Source organism: Lutjanus erythropterus, chromosome 14, assembly GCF_056507025.1.
Source record: "Lutjanus erythropterus isolate fLutEry1 chromosome 14, fLutEry1.hap2, whole genome shotgun sequence".
In the NCBI taxonomy this organism is placed as follows: Eukaryota; Metazoa; Chordata; class Actinopteri; order Lutjaniformes; family Lutjanidae; genus Lutjanus; species Lutjanus erythropterus.
Genome location: NC_139330.1, coordinates 3,270,090 through 3,289,880, shown reverse-complemented (window position 1 = coordinate 3,289,880; position 19,791 = coordinate 3,270,090). Strand labels below are relative to the sequence as shown.

General features: G+C 40.5%; 2 protein-coding genes across 2 annotated transcripts; both read left to right on the top strand.

Moving 5' to 3' along the window:
• Positions 1–257: 257 nt before the first annotated feature.
• LOC146315029 (D(1)-like dopamine receptor) lies at positions 258–1,754 on the top strand. The gene has a single exon (XM_084735684.1). The coding sequence runs from the start codon at positions 258–260 to the stop codon at positions 1,752–1,754; it is 1,497 nt and encodes a 498-aa protein (XP_084591810.1).
• A 10,820-nt stretch (positions 1,755–12,574) lies between these two features.
• On the top strand, positions 12,575–19,194 carry fgfbp3 (fibroblast growth factor binding protein 3). Its single transcript, XM_084735939.1, has 3 exons — positions 12,575–12,678; positions 18,086–18,365; positions 18,726–19,194. The coding sequence occupies exons 2-3, from the start codon at positions 18,091–18,093 to the stop codon at positions 19,168–19,170; spliced, it is 720 nt and encodes a 239-aa protein (XP_084592065.1). The 5' UTR covers positions 12,575–12,678; positions 18,086–18,090; the 3' UTR covers positions 19,171–19,194.
• Positions 19,195–19,791: the final 597 nt, after the last annotated feature.

Below are 19,791 nucleotides of genomic sequence, written 5' to 3'. Positions count from 1 at the left end.
TTGTAGCAGGTCAATAAAAAAAAAAAAAAACATAATTAAAGACTTGTTTTTAATTACATTTTTGCAATCACATGATTTTTGTAAAAAAAAACATTGAATATTTTAATTACCTGTTATAAATTGATTTTCTTTTTATTTTAGGAGATTCCTCAGTGTACCACTAGAGGGAGCTTGCGTAACTTAATTTGTAAATATAGGCCTTAATCTGACACACTGGACCTTTAATCGCCTGTTCGAATCTTTCTGTTGAAAGAAAAATGGAAAACTACACGGCATGGAGTAATTTCACACAAGTTCTGTCAGAGTTGGATGGCATGGATGGTGAAGAAGAGGCAGATGAGGAGGACGAAGATGCCGGGAGCGGTGGAGGGAGCGGTGGACTGCGAGTCCTTGTTGGCTGCATCCTCTTCCTGCTCATTGTGTCCACGCTGCTCGGGAACACACTGGTTTGCGCCGCTGTGGTCCGGTTCCGCCACCTGCGCTCTAAAGTCACCAACTTCTTCGTCATCTCTCTGGCTGTGTCCGACCTGTTCGTGGCCGTGCTGGTGATGCCCTGGGAGGCCATCACCGAGGTGACGGGCACGTGGTTGTTCGGACGGTTCTGCGAGGTCTGGATCGCCTTTGACATCATGTGCTCCACAGCGTCCATCTTGAACCTCTGCATAATCAGTGTGGACCGCTACTGGGCCATCGCCAGCCCGTTCAAGTATGAACGTAAGATGACTCACCGGGTGGCGTTTGTCATGATCGGGGTGGCATGGACGCTGTCCATCCTCATCTCCTTCATCCCCGTGCAGCTCAACTGGCACCAGGCCGGGGAGGAGGAGGATGGCGAGGTGACAGAGGATATGGCGGAGATGATGGCCACCAGCAGCAGGAACTTCACAAACAGCAGCAACATTAACGTCAGTGTTGTTACCAAGAGCTGCGTCGCCAACTTGAACAAAACCTACGCCATCTCCTCCTCCTTCATCAGCTTCTACATCCCAGTGGTGATCATGATCGCCACCTACACCCGGATCTACAGGATTGCTCAGACACAAATCCGCCGCATCACGTCTTTGGAGAGGGCGGCGGAGCAGGCGCAGAATCAAGGCCACGGCATGAGCAGGAACCAGCATCAGCAGCACAGACCCAATGATGAAACCTCGCTGAAGTCATCGTTTAAGAAGGAAACCAAGGTCCTGAAGACGCTTTCCATCATCATGGGTGTGTTTGTCTTCTGCTGGCTGCCGTTCTTTGTCCTCAACTGTACAGTACCGTTCTGTGACCCACCCTGTGTCAGTGACACCACCTTCACTGTATTCGTCTGGTTCGGCTGGGCCAACTCCTCCCTCAACCCGGTCATTTATGCGTTCAACGCAGACTTCCGCCGGGCGTTCGCCACCATTCTGGGATGCAACCAGATCTGCTCCAACAACACCGTGGAAGCTGTGAACTTCAGCGATGAGCTTGTTTCTTACCACCACGACACAACGCTCCACAAGGAGGCGCTGGTCCCCGCACAGCCGCAGCAGCATCCTCGCACCATTAATGTGGGGTCCGACCACCTGGAGGACATGAGCGCTCAGTTTGATGAGGAGTCGAACATTTCCAATGGTTCCCGAAGCCACACCGGACTGCTGCTGCTTCCTGCCACCGTCCAGCTTGAGGACGACCCAGAGATCTCCTTAGAAACTATCACGCCGTTCACGTCAGTGGCGGGGCTGGAAAGCGATGCTCTAATACCAGGACAAGTCCACCAGGAAGGGTAGAACAGAAACTTGACTGAGCTGACAGCCATAACCAAACAGGAAGTAAGGCTGTGTTGTCTTCAAAATAAAAGCATCAACTTCAGCTGTAATCAGACTTGTCCTCCAGGACATTTTGATTCATTTGAAATTATGGAGGATAGTTCAGGGTTTTGTTAAGTGTGGTTGCCTGAGGTACTTATCCATAGTCAGTGACTTACATACAGTAGATAGCAGCAGGCATGTCCCAGTTTGGAGATGCAGCAATTAGGCTGGTCTCTAAACTAGGGCTAATTTTGAGAAAATATCTAATTGCAGTTATTTTGAATGATATTCCAATGTCTGTAGGATTTGCAATGTTAGAGCGACTTATCATCATTCCCCTTTTTTATAGAAAAACATATGAAAATGATTATGGTGTGATTTTTGCGAGGATGTGCACCAAAGAGTTTTTCTGTCTGTCCACATGGAGATCTCTGCAGCATGACAATTTTCTTTAACAAATATTCCTCCTCTTGCAATTTGGACCTTGCAGTAGGTTATATTGCAGTTTTGATAAAATTTTGATCCCTTGTTCAGCCCTCATCCAAACCAGTCAGACTTCATTAGTGAAATCATTAATTTTTATCTTATCTTTAATTTTTATTTGATCATCACCACCATCAACTTCACTTTAAAGATGTTATAACACAGCTGGTCTTTGCAATCTGGAGGAACACATGAGAGAGACTTAACTGTATAGCCTGATCTTCAGTATCAGAATTTATTGAAATCTTTTTGTACGTGACTGCTGGACTGTTTAATTTTGTGTTTATTTTATTATGTATATTTTGTGTTTATTGAAATGTCAGAAGATTTAGTAATTAGACCTACTTGACACAGGGGGACTAGAGATAAAATTGTGATTTTTTAGCAAAACAACAATGCTTTGTCAGTCATTAAATTTAATTTATAACACTGAACCATCAAATGTTTCACATATTCAATTTCTGATTAGTATGTAAATCTAAAATATGGTATCAGCTCCTTCCATGATAAAGGTTTATACATTGAATCAAGGTTGAGGGAGTAAATTCATGCCTTAAAGCAAAAAAGACAGCTGTGGCTCTGAAGGAGGTGTCCAATGAAGGTTAAGCATTTAAAGGGACAGTTCACCCAAAAACAAAAATATATAATTTTCCTCTGGCATGGTAGTTGTGGTGTTTTGGAGATATCCTCTGTAGATATATAGACAATGGGATTAAATGGCACTCGGCTTGTGGTGCTCAAAGTACCAAAAATTACATTTGAAAAACTCAACAGCAAAGTCTTTTTTACAAAATTCATGACCTGGTTACTCAAGACAATCCACAGAACCTGTTGTGAGCAGTTTCATGTAAGAACTACTTTCTTTCTTGGAGAAATGGTTACGGTAGATTCTACTGCAGAAAGAAACTGCACACAATAAGGTCCGTTGATTATTTTGAGTAACTAGGTCATGATTTTTGGAAGGAGACTGCTGTTGAATTTTTCTATTTATTTTTAGTGTTTTGAGCACCACAAGCCAAGTACCATCTAGTTCCATTATACTGGAGAGAAGGCAGACATCTGGATGGCTGATATCTGCAAAACTCTGCAGCTCACAACAGAAAAATTTGGACAGTTAAACAGCACCGCAGGCGAGGGAGAAATATGGGAGAGATATGTTTCTGAATTTGAGGTGAACTGTCCCTTTAAGGTGGAACAGACCTCGTCAAGCTGTGATGTGTTTAACATTGAAATGTACAGAAGGTGGAACCTGAAATGGATACAAAGAGTTTTCTTCTGAAAAGCAAAGTTCAGATAGAGTTCAGAAGCATTTTAAAGCACGGTGCCAGTGTTGTGGTTTCTTTTTCTCGAATGAACTCTAATTTGCTCATATTTCCAACCAATCATCAAAGCACTACAATATTTTGGAGATGTTTTCTGATTTCCATATTTTAAGAACTTAACATTGTTGTCCTGTGGAGGCGGGACTGTCACTTTTGGTACATTCAGGGACAATACAACATCTGAGAGCTGAAGGATGCCTGTTGCAGCAGCCTTTTTTTCTTTCTCCTGTGCAGTAGTTCTGACAGTCATTTTCACCCATGATTTAAAGGGTTAGTTTGGTTTTTTAAAAATATGGTTGTATGAGGTATTTATGAGGTATTGTGACTGACATGCCACCAGTTTGGAGAAGCTGCAGGAGCACTGATGTAGGAAGCTAAACAACATACTTCTGTGGACAGGGTCAGCAGATGTCTTTTAATTTATGTAGATTCTTTTGGTGTGAGTTGCAGAGACATCTGCTTTCTGTCAAGTCTAATTGGACTAAAAAACACATTTCATACAGAAAATATCTTACTAAATTCATATTAAGTCTCTGGTCCATTCTCAGCTGCCCCGTTATCTCACCACCCGCCCTCATTGTTTTCTGTATTGGTCTTGAGAAAATTAAAGTCATTAATAAGGAATTAGTGTGAAAGTGGAGTTTTAATATTAATGCAGAGAACAATAGTAGCTGATAAGCTGGTTAATATGTTCTTCATTACAGACCTCTGAGGAAAAGTAGGCCAGCCAGGTCTGAAAAGCATTTGAGAGAAAATTAAAGCTGTTTGCAACAAAGCACAAAGTGTTTTATCACAGTTAGTCAGGTGATAACTGCAGCCAGAGCTCAAAACATTTTTCCATGGATTTAATAAGATAGAAAAAAGACAAAACTACTAAAAGCACCAAATCATTGTAACTGACTTAATGCTTTGAATACAGGTAAATACTGGTGCATTAAATGTTATATCAGGGGTAAGAAATTCAGGTTGATCAGAGCCAGAACCTCGTTGGCATAACTTTTGCTCAAACTGCAGGATCAGGAGGCTTTTTGTTGCTGCAGAGCTTGTGAGGACTGGAGGGGAGTTCAGAAAGTCTGGTCAGGTAATCTCTGAGTCACAGACGAACCACCTGCTTCCCCCTGCACATACATTATGCTGATTCTCTGCAGATATTCTCAGAGGCATCACATCTTATGTCAGCCCCCTGAAAAAAATAAAGGAACTGAGATCACTTCTAACTGACAGAAAAAGACTTTCTACATTTTTTTCTTCTGTTAAATTTGGGGGGCTTGTACGCCTTAAACAAATATGATGGCTGAAGATATGGCAGGAAAAGGGGAGAGAGAGTCGGGGAATTGCGTGCAGCAAAGGACCATTTGTGAAAATCAAACCCACGCCTGCTGCAGAGGACTCACAGCCCCAGCACATAGAGACGAACCACGTGCCATTTAAATTCTGTTTTCCTTCAGGAGGGTCAGTCAGGTTTTCTACTTGAAATAAGAAGAATAACACATGGCAAAGCAACTAAAAAAAAGTATTTCTTTTTTGACAAGGTTGATTTTTACATATAATATAGTGGACCAAACAATGACATCCTGCTCATAAGAATAAAAATAATTGATTGATGATTTTTATGCACCAATTTGTACCATTTCTGCAACAATTCAGTGTTGAAATGTCTTTATTTCTGTAAAAGAAAAGCACAGATGTCAGTCAAATTTGAATATAATGCAGTAAGGCTCTCAGGAAAGCGGTTCATCAAAATAAGCGTCCTCTACTACTTTCATGTTTTTATTGGGGGGACAAATGTACCTAAGGGGACCCAACTGGACATAATTATCAAGAAACCTTAAGGCGGGAGCAAGGATGTCTTTTGACGATGAAATAAAAACAAAATTAAAGATGGGAATAAAAGAACAAATAGAGACTGTGTGTTTGTGTTTCTTCTTGTTGTGCTTGTATTTGCTCGACTTGAGTCATTTTTTTCCCTCTTCAGTCCCTCTCTTCTCGTTCCTTTCATCATCAGTCAGAAGTGAAGTTGAAACAGAGCGGAAGCACCCAGGGGCCACAGAGGGGACGACACCCTGAACCCCACAGGTGTCTTCTGCAGGTCCAGCTGCATCATCATCATCATCATCGTCATCACAGAGCTTCTGCATCGGTACATGTGACTGATTATGTGTTGTAGTTTTACAAAGAGTGGAGTCATATATAAACCTGTTTTGGTACTTTTGCATTACTCAGTAAGATTCCTGCAGAGCTGACAAAAGTACAGACATTTTTTACATGAGTAGAAGATATTTATGCACAAAAAAGAACAAAAAACAACTCTGCCGAAGGAAAAGTACTTCTTTACTCAAGTAAAAGTGAAAAAGAACAGCTCTGAAATGTTCTCAAGATAGAAAGGAAAAAAGTCGCACTCTTTTTACATTGTTTACATCATTTTCATATTGTTACTTTTTCATCGTCTTGCATCTATTATGTTCTTTTTTTTTAAAGTCTTTTATGTTTTTATTTTCATCTTATCACAACATGTTTGTATTGTTATATCTTTTACATCTTTTTCTGTCTTGATACATCTTTTGTGTTGTTTTTGTCTTGCTACATCATTGCATTTTTTTTTATCATGTTATGTCTTCTACGTTGTTTTGTCTTGTTACGTCATTTTTGTCAAGGTATGTCTTTTTTTTGTCTTAATTAGGTGAACCGAGATAGACTGTTCTCCATCGCCAGTGTCGGCCTGCGTGTGGTTTCGGCACTCTTTGTAGTTCTGTTGACGATGTTGGTGCTGAAAGTTGGATTAGAATTGATAGAAAATGTATTTAATGGTCTCACTTTCTCCTGATCTCTGCACCTGTTCTTCTTTAATTTTCTTTCTTTATCTCCTGCGACTGAAAGATTGACATTAATGATGTCTAACTTTGACGTAGCTACAAAGGTGACACCAAATGTTTCCTAGAGAGGAAGTGTGTGTGTGTGTGTGTGTGTGTGTGTGTGTGTGTGTGTGTGTGTGTGTGTGTGTGTGTGTGTGTGTGTGTGTGTGTGCGGCAGAGATATTTAATGGCACCAATCTGTGTGTATCAGACTGAAAGTTTGTCTTATTAACAAGGTTTAATAGTTTGAAAGAGGCTGCTGAATGATGAACAGACAAGAAATCAATCTTTGCTGTAGACAGAATTTAAACTTCTGTGAAGCTCCGTACTTTCAGAAAACTTCAGTGATGTTCAAGTTTCAAGCTCCAGCGGCTTCATTCACAACAGACCTCAGTCATAAATAAGTTTTTTCTGAAATTTGTTCTAAAGAAAGGGCCAAAGAGAAGTCTAGGCCAGATTCATGACGGTATTCTTAAAGGTCACTTAAAAATTAAAATTCAGTCAATATCTACTCACCCTCCTGCCAGTTGAGAGTCTGGTTTATTTTGTTAGTTCACAAAACATTGCTGGATTTTCATGGAAAACAGTGAAAACAGTGCTCCTAAAGGCCCAGCATGCCGTTCACTTGTGTGCTCCACACAGTGTGCACGTGAACGTGAATCTGAGCTGAGGATCTACAGCCAACATTCAGGCTAAAAACATGGTGTAAATGACATTTGTTAGTCAATTTAGCATACTGGGTGTTTAGGAGATTTGGATTTCACCAGATGAGCAGCATGGAGGCATTTTATGTTTTTATTCTGTTGTTTTTTCATGTTTGAAAATTGGTCACCATTCACTTCCATTGTTTGGGAGATTCTGCAATGCTGTTTTGTAATAATTGTAAGTTATTTAGCCATACTGTAGTTTTGACCTCCAAGTCATCACCAGAACCCAAAAGAACAAAATATTAAACCATAAACATCAAAAATTGTTGCTAAAGACCTGACCACCATGTCTGTGCTGCATGAATCTCAAGCTGCATGAACAGGCACTGCACACTAAAAATAAATGTAAATTACTAGGACAAAACAGAATTCATTTCATGCTCCTTTTCTGTCTTTTATTTGCAAATTATGTTCTAACATCTTCAGCTCAACAGCGCTCATTTCTGCTCATTAGCAGTTTAAACATGCCAGCAGAGAGCAGCTCTCTCAGCTTTAAATGGCTTTTCAACAGTCTCATCCCATTCTCTTTCCATTTCACCTTCTATCTATTGCCCTTTTGTCTCTTTAAAACACACTCACACACACACATGCACGCACACTTGAGGCGGTAGTTCTGTGTCATAATCACCGCAGTAATCACGGCAGAGGAGGTGACGGCGACAACTGAGCGCTGATTGCGGCCGTCTCTCAACGACCGTTGAAAAGCAGACAGTGGACGCCTCTGTTTGCAGTCAAGGACTGCAAGTCATCACAAGCTCATATCTCACACACACACACACACACACACACACACACACACACACACACACACACACACACACACACACACACACATAGCTAGTTAGAGATCACAAGATATTGATCCTGCAGACACTCTGTCAGGGAAACTATTTTTTTATAAAATCTGGTGAAATCAAGGTTCCATGCAAGGCTTGATGAAGTTCATGACTAAAATTTTGTATATTTTACTTTGTGTGCAGTTGTTTTGTTGCCTGACCAAATGTGCAGAAATTTGCTAAAGTATATTTAAAAATCTGCAGTTGGTGTGAAAACAAAGGAATAGGTGATGAAAATGTTAAATTCTGGCATGTTTAGTTTTTGCACATCCAACTGTTTCCTCTAACATATCACCAGATTGTTTCTTTTTCTAAGGAGCTCCTTTGATTGTGTTTGTTTCTAAAAAACACCAGTAGGGGGAAACCGAGTCCCGGCTGCATATCTGTTCTCCAATGAACTGTGACAGGTGGCAAACTGGGGATGTTTGTGTGTGCCTGTACACTTTTCCTTTTGAATCTATTTTTATGCACAACTGGTGATGTTTTGTGAATTATAATTTCACTGTAATGTAAGCATTTGTCAATATAAAAATCTTTACAAAACACATAAATCATTCAACAAAGTTAGCACAGAAACATAAGCATAATAGGCACACCAGAATTAATTTTGAGATAACGGTGGGTAATGGCTTGGTTCCAGAACTGAGCTTTGTGTGTGTAAGCTATGGATGTCAAAAAACTTTTTACAGCTGAACAACGACAAAACAAACCATTGGTAGACTATAGAGACCAAACGCCAGGCTAGAAATCTAAGTGTAATCAAAGACTGTGATTTAAATTTTAAAAGCAAGTAAATAATCTCACAAGATCAGCCTTTTACCACCTAAAAAACATTTCAAAAATAAGGAGCCTCCTCTCAAAATCAGACTCTTAAAAACTAATCATTGCATTTATAACAAGTAGATTAGATTACTGTGATGATCTTTTCACCAGCCTCCCAAAATCATCTGTGCAGCAACTACAGATGATCCAAAATGTGGCTGCACACGTTCTCACCTGAACTAAAAAAAAAAATACTAGGATCGATTTTAAGATCCTGTTCTATATTTTGCTGGTATATGAAGCCTTAACTTGCCTTGCACCTCAGTACAGTAAAGAAATGCTAATTGCAAAAGTTGATGGAACCTGAGAGAGACCCCTCCACTGAGCACCTTTAAAAACAGGCTAAAAACCTTATTTTTCATAATAGCTTATGTGTGTGTTTGCACTGACTTTTGCATAATTGCACACCTTTTGATGTGCATATTTATTTCATTTCTGTAGTTGCATTTTTATGATTGTTTCGTGTACTGTTACTTAACTGGACCAATCAGCCTGATGTTTTTTTGTGCACATTCATGAGTGCATACTGAGAGACCTCTGTGATTCAAAAAAAACTTTTTTATGGCTCCACACACAAAAAAAGGATGACATGAAAACATAATGTTGCCTGAGTGCAGTATCTCAAGAACGCACTGAGGGAATTTCTTCAAACTTGGCACAAATGTTCACTTGGATTTTTGGAGGTCACAGTGACCTCACTAAACACATTTTTGGCTATAACTCAAGAATTCATTGCCCAACTAGAAGAGGTCATGCAGCAGAGTGCAGATCCCCACCTGGCAACAGATGATGAAGCACCTACTGCATTGCAAGATTTGCAAAGTTCCACCAACACTAACATGACCTCCATAAATGTCCTCTCAAAGAAGAGTGAGAAATCAGCTGTCAATGGTTGAATAAAACAGAGCAACCAAGAAACAGATTTGCTGCCTCACAGCTGTTTGTCTCCACCAACCAATGAAGTTACCGTTTACATTCATGTCTGTCTAGACTCATATACTGTCTGTAGTGAAGACTGGTGAAAAAACAAACACAAAATGAGGAATGAAAAACATCACCCTCATTTCTTTGCATTATTTATTTCGCCCTCCGTGCATCACACACAAACCCTGATGCCACTGATGTGCTGTTGACAGCTCTTGAGTAAATGATGCTTCTCACCGCTCTGCTCTACTATTCAGATTGACGCAGCTCGGCTCGAGAGCGAAGTGCCCTTGCAGCTGTAAACAAGGTGACATATTTGTTCCTGATTGGCCCGGACTGGGCGGAACGACACGTTTGCAGTCGTTGGCTTGTTTTTCAGAGCATCCTCCTCTCGCCAAGCAGATTTTTGGCAGCGTTCGCGATGAAAGGGCCGTCCTCGGATCTCCACCAACCCCTGAGCTGAATGAGACGGAGCTGGGCAGCGATGACAGGGTGTCGGCAGGGGGTTAAGCTGTGACCCAGATTTCTGCTGGAGTCTTTGTCCTGCAGGACAGAGAAGATTCTCCTCATTCATCTCACTGAGGGCCGAGTTACTTACTGTTATAAATACAGTGACAGAGGGAGGGAGAGAGAGACCTGGGCTAATAGAAACAGAAAAAATGACTTTGAGTTTTGATGTTGTTTCATGCGGTTATGCATTATGGATTATTTTCAGGATAAATGCAAATGAGCAGCTCACCACATATTTGTTTATACTATATTTGTTTATCTCATTTGTAAAGACTCTGATTTGTGCAGTAAAGGCCACCAGCTCTGCAGGAGCTCATGTCACATTTGGGTTCAGGGGGAACAGTCGCTTTAAGTCTCTTACAGAACCTGCAGTGTTTCTACATATTCACAATCACTACAAACATTTCAAGATGTAATTTGGAGCTGCTATTATTCCCTTCATTTATATGAAAATAGATGGATGGATGTTAACCCTCAAGACCCCATAGCGCCTCTTCTGTATTTCACTTTAAGGCCAGGGAACGCCTGTCATTTTAAAATCATCTCTAGTGTATGAAAATACAGAGCTGGATATATTCATCATAATGTTGAAATCAGTGATTTTCCTGCTGTTAAATAGGATTTCCTCGGCTCTCGTTGCCTGAGGCAGACATTGTTGTCTTTGGGGGGGGGGGGGGGTGATGTAGAGTTGGTAGAGAGGACTGACTGAGTTGCTGTTTAGTCGTCCACAAAATCTGTAAAAAAAAACTAAATTGAAAAAAGATGATATGAACCAGTCTGATGTAAAAGACACTTAGCCTTCAAAACTGTGGTCCTTGATGAGATTTAAGCAACTGCACAAAGAACGTCTCCACACTGTTTGACATTCTGACTCACCAGATGTACACGGCAGGTTTAAGTCCTGCTATCGGTCGAACAACCTCCGAGCTGCAGCCTACATCCTAAAAACAGTAAATTAGCACCTGGGATGCTAACGGTACAAATGTAAACAAGCCAACAGCTGTCAGCTTTTCTTCATTTTAATGCCAGAGCTCGACTCCTGAGCTCCTCTACAGCAGAACGTGTATGTGTGGCGATCTTGAGAAAGCAGAGGCTATGTGAGACTATCTGCAATGCAGTTAAAAATCTAAAAGATCTTGTGAAGTAAACAGCAAAAAAACATGCTCATATGTGTAACCAAGATTGTCCTATTGATTTAAAGCAGAAAAGTCTCTGAGCAGTCTCTTTACTACACCCTGAGAACCTGAAGGCATTTAAGATTAAGATTTATAGTACAATTTTCACACCCCTCCACCAATTGTTCACAAATTAGTATAAACTGTCTTTAGAAAATATATTTTGGTGTTCTTGGTGATGAAACCAGCCACTTCCTCTTTGGTTCTTCTTCCCTTTGACTGTGAGCTGGAGTCACACCGAGCGGCTGTTGTGGCTCGACTAGTTTTAAATTTTTAATGTCTGTTTTGTCCTGCTGATTATTTACAGCCGAGTGCTTTTTATTAGCAAATTCAACACTGGACTTTCTTATACCACTGCCATCCATAACCACCACTACCAATAACCAATAATCAACAATATTTTATTTATCTCTCTTGTTTGTTTGTTTTTATCTCACTATTTGTGGTCTGAATGTTTGTTTACAGCTATTTGATGGTGCAGGCTACAGGACCGCCACTGGACCTTGTCTATTAAATAAAGTCATTGACAACTAGAAGAGCACTCGCAGGACCTCCACCGAGTCTTGTATGACATGCAAAGCTGCAAACACAGCCACTCTATATGTCTGGGTATATTTCCAAAATCTAATGGTTTCTTCTTTGGCCCATGTCCTGCTGAAAAACAGACAAACAAAGAAACTTTTTGAAAAATAATTTCTTCTCAGAGGTTACTATATACTTTAACTGACAGAAATAATATTGTTTTTATTGTTACTTTTATGTACTTTTATATTAAAATGAAATAAAAGTTTAATGACAGTTAAAAACTTATGTCTTAACTCTTTTTATTTAAACAAGATAAAATATACTTGCAATGCTGCAGATGAAGCATTTAAACAGTATCATATATAAAAAATGATGATGAACAAAGACACTGGAGTGTCAAAACCCTCGAGGTGTCGTCAGCGTCCCACAGAGACAGAAACCTTGGCAAGTGTGTCCATTGTCTTCTTCACACACACACACACACACACACACACACACACACACACACACACACACACACACACACGTATATAGGGTTTAGTCAGGAGGGGTGAATGTGGGAGGTGTCCTTAGTTTTGGGTGGGCAGTTCTTCGTATAGTCCCCCTTATTCCCCGAACCCCCTCTTCTTCTTCCTCCTCCTCCTCCTCCTCCTCCTTCTTCTTTATCCTCGTCTTCTCCCCTCTTTTATCCAAGTGTTCGTGGCCCCCACATTCTCACAGCGACCCAGAGCCGTGGAGCGTCACATGGTAAGGCCTCTGCTCACACTAAACAACTAAACAACAAACCTCGAGCACTAAACTCGTCTGCTTCTTCTTCCTAAAACTGTCAAATCAAATATTATAGCGTTGGAGAGAAAACGAAGACAGAATTGTGTTTTCTTTCTGTCATGACTTATTGATGAGGGGTGTATTTGGAGGGATGGGTGTGTGTGTGTGTGTGTGTGTGTGTGTGTGTGTGTGTGTGTGAAGGGGGATTATTTTTGTTTTGGTGCAGTGCGTCTTTGTTTTTCATCTCTCAGAAACTGCAGCAGAAAGGTGACTTAAACTGCTAAAAGAGATCTGTTTCATCTGTCACAGTTTGTTTTTTTATTCTAATTTAAGGGTCAACATTAACTTGAGAGGAAATCCTGAATAATTTAACAAAAAATACCAAATTTGAGAGGAAAAAGGACTCCAGAGAGGCAAGTTGTGTTTTGTGTCGTGTGATTCTTTAAGCCAAACAGAAGCTGAATCCTGATTATCAGCTCAAAAACTTAAAGGATAACTCCTGCATTTCTAAACCTGGATCTGCTTTTCAGTGTTTTGTGTCTAAGTGACCAATGGACACAGCAATCTTTGAAATATATAGTATATATATATATATATATATATATATATATATATATATATATATATATATATATATATATACATATACATATATATATACATATATAGTATTGAGTGAGACTGCTGCAGCTGGCAGACGAAAAGTGGACTGCAAAATAATCCTTCAGGGCAACTGTGAACCATCAAAGTACTTGTTTCCCTGTAATGTGACCAGAGTAGATCATCACGTCTGTGTTACAAGAAATTAATGGACATCTGCCATGGAATATTTTAAGAAATTGCGACAAGTGATCATGGCAGATATCTATTAATTTCTTAAAACACAGACTATAACTGGACACATTTGACACAGTTGTAGGTTGACTGTTGTGCTGCTTTTTTACCCTGTGCAGGCAGCATCAAATATCCACTAACGTAACTTGCATAACTAATGTACTTATATTAACCTAAACCTGACCAAGTAGTTTTTCAGCCTAAACCTAACCAAACTGCAACTGTTTTACAACGTGTGACAACGAAGGTCCAGTACTCTCCATCGCTCATGTAGCTCTGGGAATGGTCACGTTGTTTTAGGAGTCACTCATCTGTTATGAGGACACGTTGAAACAGCAGCAGGTAGCACAGATGTTGTGGCAAACTTCAAATGCTGGGAGCACAGGACGTTTTTCAAATTAGACTCAGCCACAATAAAATCTGTGAAGCATGAATATTAGTTTGTGCTGCCTGGTGCTGCATTCACATGCTCCTCAGATGCTCCCAGTTCAAAAGCTGAAAAGTAATTCTTCTGACTTTGGTGTGTTCATGAGCTTTTAAGTCATGTGGAAATAAAATGGACAAGAAGATGTGGTGGATGAATGAGTTAAACACAGGACTTTTATCAAGGCAATGGAGGACTGATTCCTCAGTGTGGTGATGTTTTCTATTTCTGGTTTTCACCTGAGAAATTTCGATGTAGTTACTTGGTAAGGATCCAAAGAGAGAATAGGTTGTTATTTACACATTGTAGAGGATTTCACTGTTGCAAATCCTGGTGCAATATAGTCTAAATGTTCAATCAACAGCTTTAAACAGTCGCTGAAGAAAATGTCAACTTTTGAACCTGCTCTGTGTCTTTTCATCAGTGACCATAGCCGTTTTTTCTTTCTAATCTGTGAAAGCTCATTGGGATTCATCCTCTGGTTTGGTCTGTGATATTTAAATGAGGTCATTTTAAGCTTTTGTTTTCTCATGTTTTACTGTACATGTGTAACTACAGTGATTACATTTTGTGTTCAGAGCGCTGCCAAAGATGCTGGTGACCTACATTCAGTAATGTGCCTGAATGCATCACGTGTAGACACCGTGAAAGCAGCAGCAGCCTCAGTCGTTTGTCAGCGTTATAGAAATCACACCCTTCATCCGATTAAAGCCGAGTGTTCGGGCTGAATTGGTATAATTCATAATAACTCACCATGTGATAGAAACAGTTTTATCGTGTCATTCACTGCACACAGTGGAAAATGAAGCTGCGTCACTATATTCACTGCAGGATTAACAGAAGCCTCAGTTTTGCAGTGAGGTTTGGACAATGAGCTGAAAACTCTGAAATCAGTTTGTTGGGTTTTTTTTTTTTTTTTTTTTTTTGTGGCTCCCTGCAGCGTAGATAATAGTGTAGATTTTTTTTTAAAAAGTGCCTGATCATTAATCCTGTTCATTTGTTTGGGCAAAGCTTTGGTTTCAACTGAAACAAAAACACCACAAACCTCAGGAGCACAACGTACTTTTGATTTAATTTTTAAAATTATTATTAATGGGATTAATTCTGGCACCTCACAGCCTGTTTTGCTGTTCTCGCATCATTAACAGTATGTTGGTGCAGGGAAGCAACTTGATTATACACTGACCCAAGGATGAACACTCTCATTAACACAGACTCTAATTGTTCAGAGTGAAAATGGAGTTAATTAAACACACAACAACTAAGCTGAGAAACAGACTGCGGGCAAAATTAAGAGACAAAAGACAATTAAATTAAGTTACTGACTTCATTTTCACACTAGAGTAGTAAAACAATACAAACTCCAATTAAAAAAAAAGTTGGGATGTTGTGTAGAACGTAAATAAAAACAGCTGCAGTGATTTGCAAAGCTTTTTTGACTTCTATTCAATTGAATACAAAACAAAGACAAGCTATTTCATGTTCAAACTGATAAACTTGTTTTTGTTTTTTGTGAACATTCACTCATTCTGAGTTTGTTGCTTGCAACACGTTTCAAAAAAGGAGCAACAAAATATTTGTGAAAAGCTCAAAAAACTCATCTGCTTGGAAAGTTCCACAGTTCACAGGTTATGTTATCATGGTCAGATCATCACATCATCAAAAGACTGCATGTTTCTCAATACAAAACTGCAGAAATGTGGAAATTTGACCATCTATAATCCATAATATCATTAAAAGATTCAGAGAATCCAGAGAAATCTCTTAAAAACCAACACTGAATATCTGTGACCTTTGACCCCTCAGGCAGCACTACATTAAAAACTGCATTAAAAACCCACATCATTGTATAAAGGATACTACATGGACTCAGGAACACTTTGGAAAACTATTGTCAGTAAACACAGTTTGTCTCTGCATCTACAAATGCAGGTTAAGACTCTACCATGCAAAGAGAAAGACATATATCAACAACATCCAGAAACACTGCAGACTTCTCTGGACCAGAGCTCATCTGCGATGGACTGACGCAAAGTGGAAAAGTGTGCTGTGGTCTGACGAGTCCACATTTCAGACTGTTTTCACAAATCATGTGCCTCATGATCTGCCTGGAGTCCAGACCTGTCTCCCATTGAAAATGTGTGGTGCATTATGAAGCACAAAATACGACAACAGAGACCCCGGACTGTTGAGCAGCTGAAGTCGTATATCAAGCAAGAATGAGAAAGAATTTCACTTTGAAAACTTCAAGAATTAGTGTCCTCAGTTGGACATGAAATATCTCATCTTTCTACTGTATTCAATTGAATATAGGTCAAAAAGTATTTGCAAATCTTTGCAATCTGTTTATGTTTTATAGTGTCCCAACGCTTTTGGGCTTGGGGTGTGTAAATGGATGCTCTGTCTCTGGCTGTATTTCCTTTTTATTTGTATCATTTCCTTTTTATTCTGCTTGTGATGACCCACTGTCCTTTCTGAAAATAAAAAAATAGATGTGGAAATAAATTATTAAGTGTGAGTTCAGCTGTAATTGTCTCCTCCACCTTCCCTCCCTCCCTGCTTGTTGTTTGATAGCTACACGTCCGGTCTGGACTCTTCTTGGGGGAGAGTTTCTGACGCTTGGCTGATTTTCAATGAGCCGCTGACAGAGACTCACACCCCCAGTCTGTGACCATTGTCCATTTAACACTCGTATCGTGCTACTCTGTGACACTCTGGCCCTCTGGGATACTGATGAGAAAGGCATCAGAAATTCTCCAGTCCAAGTTATTCATCATTTCAGATTGCATGTGTTGATATATTATCATTTTGACTCTTTTTGAAAGATTCTTAAAATACACCGCTGATTTATACAGCAGTCATATTCATATGGACGGCTTTTCTGAATATTTGCTTGACGTTCTGTAAAGTATGTGGTGAGAATACATAAGTTTCATCAGTGGAGAAAAAGAAAAGGGTTTACGTGTAGCAGAGAGACCTATTGTGAAACTCTTTATAAAGTGTACACAAAGAATAACCCTGATGATGTTTGGCAGACGTTTCTCACTGAGGGAGACTCTAAAAGACTCTGAAGAGCTGCATTATGGAACAAGTGGTATCTAGCATTTTAAGAGCTTGAGCTCGACACTTGAGATTAAAAATCAAGATATCTTGGGATGGTTGGTTCGTCAGATGTTAAAGTCTTCAGTGAATGATGCTAGTGACTTTGGTGGTCCTCTGACCTTTCCTAGAGCGCCACCATGAGGCTTACATTTGTGGTTTTGGGTGAAATATCTCATGACATGACATTTGGTTCAGATATTGACACCCACCATCATAGTTTTCGAACTGTGTTACCTGCTGAGACAGAAAACAGGGTCGAGGGGGAGGGTCGTGAGAACTGAGACGGACAGGAGAGGGTAGGATGTGCTTATATAGGTATGCACAGGTGATTGGAATGAGAAGGTTTTGGATTTGTGGGAGATGCAGGTGTTTTGAATTAATGAAGCAGGTGATAGTGTTTGGCAGAGGGTGGTGTGGTCTAGTTCGTGTACTTCAGTTTTAAACTAAATAGAGTAGACTGTTGGCCTTGGTTTAGGTCTTAACTCTGTGAGTGACCTGCTTACATGGCAAATTAAGACGTCTTGCAAAACATTTTTGCTGGTTTGCCCTTAAATGTGATGACTAGGACCGTGAGCTGCATGCTCATCTTCTTTTATGACTCAGAGAAAGAGAGCAGACTCTGCTGCCTCTGAGTCGTTTCTCCTCCACTGTCTTGGTCGTCTCTCAGACCACCACCTCTCTGCTAGAGAGACAGAGCAGCTTCAGTACAGCCTCAGAGCAGGCCGACAAAAACACCAGCGACATGAGCCACACCAATGCCGTGATGCACACCTCTACTGCAGCCAGCACATCTGAGAGAAGAACCGCCCGGCCGAACATGTAGTATTTTCCTGTAACAAAGGGAAACACTTGATTGCACTGAGCAGTGAATGACTGAATGAAACACTTCGGTTCAGACCTCGGCTCAACTGCCAAAAGCTTCATAACCCAAAATATTGCATTTCACCAACAAAAGGAAATCTCTGTTCAGTTGCTTCAGAACATGAATTGACTCTCTTGTTTCTGTTCTCCAATGTCCCTTCCCAGCCACCATGAGTGTCCTTCCATGCAGTTTCCTCTTCCTCCTCCTCCTCTGCCTCCCTGTCCTCAGTGAGGCAAAGCGGCAGCCTGGTCAGGCAAAACCCGACAAACCCCGCGAGCCTCCGCCGTCAGCCCAACCGGCCAAGAGGCCCAGAAATCGCTCCGTGCCCGGCTCTGGAGAGCTGAGCACCAAGGAGGGCCATCGCTGCACGTGGCAGACGTCTGGTGAAGGCCTGGTGAGCCTGATGGTGAACTGCAGCACCGAAACGCTGGGAGAGCAGCAGAGGTGAGCGACATATGGAGGCAACGTCTTGCTGGTGAAAATTACACTTAATAGGACATTAATGTAATTCACATTGAAGATTTAATACAGCAGGAGGATAATGATCTGTGTCATGTTTAAGAATTACAGTTCCTTTAAAAGTTGGGGACCCAAACTTAACTGTTTTCATGGAGTGACTTGGCTCACGGTCTCATAAATGTTGCACTTTCTGCAGAAACACAAGTCAGATAAACAGTGACAGAAAACTGGGAATGCACTGAAAGAAAAGATTCAATCCACTCATTTGTTTTGACCAATTACCACTTTTATGTCCTTGTCAAGCCCCTTTCATTCTTCCTGTGTTTTTTTCTGCTCCTCCTCCAGGTATTGGTGTCGTTATGCTGGTAAACCAGACCTCTGCCAGGCCTATGGGGTGAAGTCCAGCCAGTACTGGAAGCAGCTGGTGGGGAAGCTGAAAAAGAGGCTGAACGCCTGCGAAGGAGAGAAAATCCTGAAGGCCAAAACCTGCAAGAAGGCTCCGGCCGAGGCCCACATGAAGCTCGCCCAGCGCAGCGGAGAGGAGGAGAAGAAGGGAGGGAAGGAAGGAGGGAAGAAGAAAGGAGCGGGGACCGGTAAGAGCTCAGACGGAGGGAAGGCAGAGAGGAGGAGGAAGAAGGAGGAGGAGGAAGAGGAAGAGATGAAGAAGATGGAGGAGAGGACTGAGTTTGACGAGGAAGGACTAGTGAATGACATGGAGCCGGTGCAGAGTTACTGCAGCGAGGGGTGGCACTCTGTCTGCTCGTTCTTTGTCAAGTTTTTTGAGGGTTGATGGGAAATCATGAAGGAAATGTAAAGCTCACAAAAGTCAACAATCTTTCAAAAATAACTGAATATTTGTAATGAAGGTTCACCTTCTTTGATTTGGTCATAAAACAAAAGACTTTGTGAAGATAATGAGAAACTTTTTGAAAATGATGAGAAACTTTCTTGAATTAAGGACTTAATTCATTATTTTGAGAAAGTTTCTTAATTCTTTGAGACACTCATTATTTTGTGATATTAAATCTTTATTTTGTGATACTAAGTCATGATGAGAATCTTTTTTTATCACATTGGTGGAAATGGGCTTTCAAAACTTTGCAGTGCAGTATGATAATTAAAATTGGCAGTCTGAAAGATATAAAACCATTAAATCAAACCTTTAAATACAAAGTGAAAAATACAAATCATCACAAACACTGACAGTCTGCTGACATAAACTTACTGTGAGGAAAACAAATGAAAAAGTATTTTTATGTTGGAAAATCAACCAATCTGATTATTTTTGACTTGTTCATTGAGTATATTTAGCTTTGGGATGTGTTCTGTCGTATAAAGTTTGTTGTAGTTTGTTTTTCTCTCTTTAAATGTTAAAGCAGATGAAACTGAAGAGTTGAGCTGTTTAAACTGT

What these genes read in the sequence shown, in the direction of transcription:
- LOC146315029 (XM_084735684.1), top strand. Translation starts at nt 258, where the DNA reads ATGGAAAACTACACGGCATGGAGTAATTTCACACAAGTTCTGTCAGAG.
- fgfbp3 (XM_084735939.1), top strand. Translation starts at nt 18,091, where the DNA reads ATGAGTGTCCTTCCATGCAGTTTCCTCTTCCTCCTCCTCCTCTGCCTC. An exon ending in ACGCTGGGAGAGCAGCAGAG is followed by an intron (nt 18,366 to 18,725) that starts GTGAGCGACATA and finishes CTCCTCCTCCAG; the next exon opens with GTATTGGTGTCGTTATGCTG.